Source organism: Morone saxatilis, unplaced genomic scaffold, assembly GCF_004916995.1.
Source record: "Morone saxatilis isolate NCDOM2014 unplaced genomic scaffold, NCSU_SB_2.0 Contig11, whole genome shotgun sequence".
Classification (NCBI taxonomy): domain Eukaryota; kingdom Metazoa; phylum Chordata; class Actinopteri; family Moronidae; genus Morone; species Morone saxatilis.
Window position 1 is genome coordinate 3,509,808 of NW_023339663.1, and position 3,821 is coordinate 3,513,628.

At 37.8% G+C, this 3,821-nt stretch overlaps 1 protein-coding gene across 1 annotated transcript; it reads left to right on the plus strand.

Moving 5' to 3' along the window:
* The first annotated feature begins 105 nt into the window (after nt 1-105).
* Nucleotides 106-3,127, plus strand: LOC118320879 (metallophosphoesterase MPPED2-like). Its single transcript, XM_035652001.1, has 3 exons — nt 106-130; nt 381-536; nt 1,190-3,127. The coding sequence occupies exons 1-3, from the start codon at nt 106-108 to the stop codon at nt 1,306-1,308; spliced, it is 300 nt and encodes a 99-aa protein (XP_035507894.1). The 3' UTR covers nt 1,309-3,127.
* Nucleotides 3,128-3,821: the final 694 nt, after the last annotated feature.

A 3,821-nucleotide genomic window follows, 5' to 3' on the forward strand; every position in this document is an offset into this window, starting at 1 on the left:
ATATATATATATATATATCACTGAGGAAAAATAAAGCTCTGATAAAAACTGGGATTGTGTCCAAAAATCTGCTTTAAGCACCAAAACTGCCATATTGTGTACAATATGGTGGACAGCGATCGACACATTAGTTAGTAGTAATGAGGAAGTCCAATATATAAGTATTTAATGCAGAAGATGTAAAAAAAGAACACATTTGTGATGTCACTAGTTGTAGTTAGTTATTTAATTAAAAACTACCTCTACATTTATGTCAGATGATTCCATGTGGCAATGAAATAAAGTTTTTTTTTTTTTGCTCAATACTCAAACCATATGGATCGAATCAGAGCCAGGAGGCACTTAATGAAATTGATTAAGCACAGCCGGGACTGTCTGAGGATCTGATTTTCAACAACAATCCACCGCGTGTGTTTGTGCAGGTTTCCGAGACTGGGTTCCTAAGGAGCTGCAGCGGGTCGGCTGCGTGGAGCTGCTCAACACGGTCCAGAAGAGGGTGCGACCCAAACTCCATGCCTTCGGAGGCATACACGAAGGTAATGAGAGTAACCTCCAGGGTCAGAGGTCAGGAGAGTCTGAGCTTTACGCTGGTAACAGAGGAATAACCTTAGACCTCTGCTTGCTCTCCGTGGCTCAATGAGTAGAGTTCTGATGTACTGTTTGTCCTCTATGTTGATTCTGCTGTGTCAGACACAATCATTGTTTTAGTCTGTACGAGAGCAGGATGGAGGGATCGCAATTTAAGGTTACACGTGCAGAAAAAGGATCTTTTACCAACAAAGGAACAACATACGAACTGATATATACTTACAGAGTATAATACATTTTAGATTGCTAAGAAATTCTAAAATTGACTCTCCTTCCATTCCGCGCTCAATCAACATTTCCACCTTATTATATTAATCCTAATACATTCAGACTACTTAGTTACATAACACTAATGGCATTATTGTGTATCAATCTTTAAGCTATAAAGAAATTTAGTTTAATAGCCAGAACCCAAATTATATGCAGATATTTCACCCCTAAATAAAACTGTAACTGTACTAAACTCAAGCTTCTCATAGCAATTAGTGCCAAGATGAGAATAATGAAATAAAGCTGATAAATGAAATGAAGTTTATCAAACACTTCCTCTCTAACTGCCTACTTTCTGACAGTTGGGTGATTGAATGTTTCCTCTCCTCAGGCTACGGGATCATGACAGACGGCTACACGACGTTCATCAACGCGTCGACCTGCACCGTCAGCTTCCAGCCCACCAACCCCCCCATCGTGTTCGACCTGCCCAACCCCTCCAGCTCCTGAGACCAGAGGAACGGGGGGTGGGGGAGGAAGGGTTCACAGGGGGGCAGAGGACAAACTACTTTTGTTTTTGTTTTTCTATAAATATGTCAAGTTAAAAAAAAAAAAAAAAATTCTAAGTGTTTCTTTGCAAACTTTTGGTCTTCTCCGAGCTGTCGTTGGGATTGAGAAGATTTGGAGAGGTGGGGCGGGGTGGGGAGTTCGTCTGGGAGGGTTAAAGGAGAATACCGGTGATTTATTTCTTTTCTATTTGTGCCAACAATGCTGGTCCGCCCTCTCAGACTTTTGTTCTTTCTGCACACTCGGTGTAGTTGCAGATATCAGGAGCTTAGATCTGAAAAATACAACGTCCACAAAGATTAATCCATGAAGAAACTTCGTCTTTTCATCCTGATTTTTGTGATGCAGAGCTGAGCAGTTTTTATATCGGTGCTATTCAACGTTACGGTCTGCTTCCTGTTAATCGCCACAGGAAGAAATGGAAAACTCATCCAGGAAACAATCCCTCAAAAATATGTTGCCATAGTGCAGAATGCCAGAAAAGAGCCAGTTTTATTTTCTGCATCATGACAAAGATAATTTAATTTTTTTGGATAACTTCACGATCACAGAAAAACAAAACGTGAGAAATATTTACACTCTCGTCCTCCACGGCCTTCCGTAACTTTAGTACCATCACATCTGCGTGTGTTCGGTTTATATTTAAACAAACAAGAACATTTAAGTCTAAATAAATGCCGAATGTGGTGCAAATTTCTGACAGGGGATGTAAAAATGAGCTACGAGTGGCACCGGTATTCTCCTTTTTTTTTCAGAGGGATTTTGTGGTTAAACAATCTTGCTCTTGATAAATATTGGTCAGATCTGTAAGATAAATAATGCTTTGTGAATTTGTACAATTTCTCTGTTTGGTTTGCATTGGCCGGACAATGGATGCCATTGTTTTATGTTGTATCATCTGATATTTTGTGTTTTAGGTTGTTTTTTTTTTTCTCGTCAGTTCCTCTTTTCTTATTGGCTGACAGGGACGCTGCCTTAAACTAGCTTTAATGTTCTCAGCTAGAGCCCCACTCTCTGCGAGCTCAGAGAAAAAAAGTCCTTATTTATTACCCATCATCCCCGCAAAAAAACACCTGACTAACGCAGGGACAGAAAGCTATCAAATTGCAACCTGAAAAATTTAACTTTGTAACATCCCATTATGGACTTCTGATCTAATTTGGAAAATGTATGTATAAAATATATATATATATATATATATTATATATTCATGTTGTAAAACATCTGTACTAAAAGTTGTGTTTGACGAAAAAAATAAAATCTGGTGCTTTTTTTTTTTTCTCCTGTATGCACCTGATGTATGATTGACATGTTTCTTTAATCCTCCCATCAGATGCTCTTCAGAGGTTTCTTTCATGTCTTTTGTATCTCCCAGTAGGGCAGACATTCATTTTGGATGAGAGAGGAAAAATTTGTCAGAGTCACAATCCAACAGGTGCTGGTTGTTCCCAACAACACACCTGCCTAAACATGGTTAAGTTGTCCTTTTTAAAGTGTAAATCTGATAGTATTTGTGTTTTATTGCTTTTTTTTTCTTCTAATTTTGCACTGTGTGTAAATGCAATCTTGCTAGCACAAAAAAAAAATGTTGCCAATAGTTGTCTCAACTTTGCCGCTGTAAATGCTCTTTCTGTGCTCTGTTCCTCTCTCGCTCTTTCTCTGATTGTATCCCTCTTCATGGAAATGTTAGTTCTCTCTTTCAGTTTATTGTGATATATTTAGCTGCCTTTATATGCAAATAAAATTGCAAGATTTTTACTTATCGAGCTCCTTCTTGGTTTTTAATCTTTAAAATGTGACCAGTCCTAAAGGTTTTAATCCAACTTTTATGTTTCCTGAGGCTGGAAATAAACGATTCTTTCATTAGCGATTAGTTGTGTGGTCCAGAAAGTTGTGAGAAAATGTTGATCACTGTTTCCCTAAAGCCTAAAGTGACGTCTGTTTACTGTCATATACGACTAAAACCAGAAAATATTCACATTTTTACAAGCAGAAATTTGGCGGTGAATAAGTTATAAAAATAGTTGCAGATTAATTAAATAGTTGACAACTAATCGATTAATTGACTAATCGTTGCAGCTCTAAAGTCTAAGGTCATGTCTGGGGTCCTCAGTACTTCACACTAACTAATCTCAAAAAGAGGATACATTTGTAAATCCTGTTGTAAAAACAAAACTAAATGCTGTGTCATGGGTTCAGGAAAGGTTGGGACAAAGTAATTGTTTTGCAGGAAAATGAAAAACCAACAAATCCCCCAAATCCTACACAAGTCATTATGTGTCCTTCGCCCAATTTAATGCTGTTTTTACAGCTCAGTAAATCTATAGACATCTTTTTATAGCTAATTAATTGATTAGCAGATGGATCAGATGTGCTTTAGTGTTCTACTCTTGTGACCAAACTACAATATTTTTTTTCATTTCTGACCTGCCTGTTTCCCTTCCTGCTCACACAAT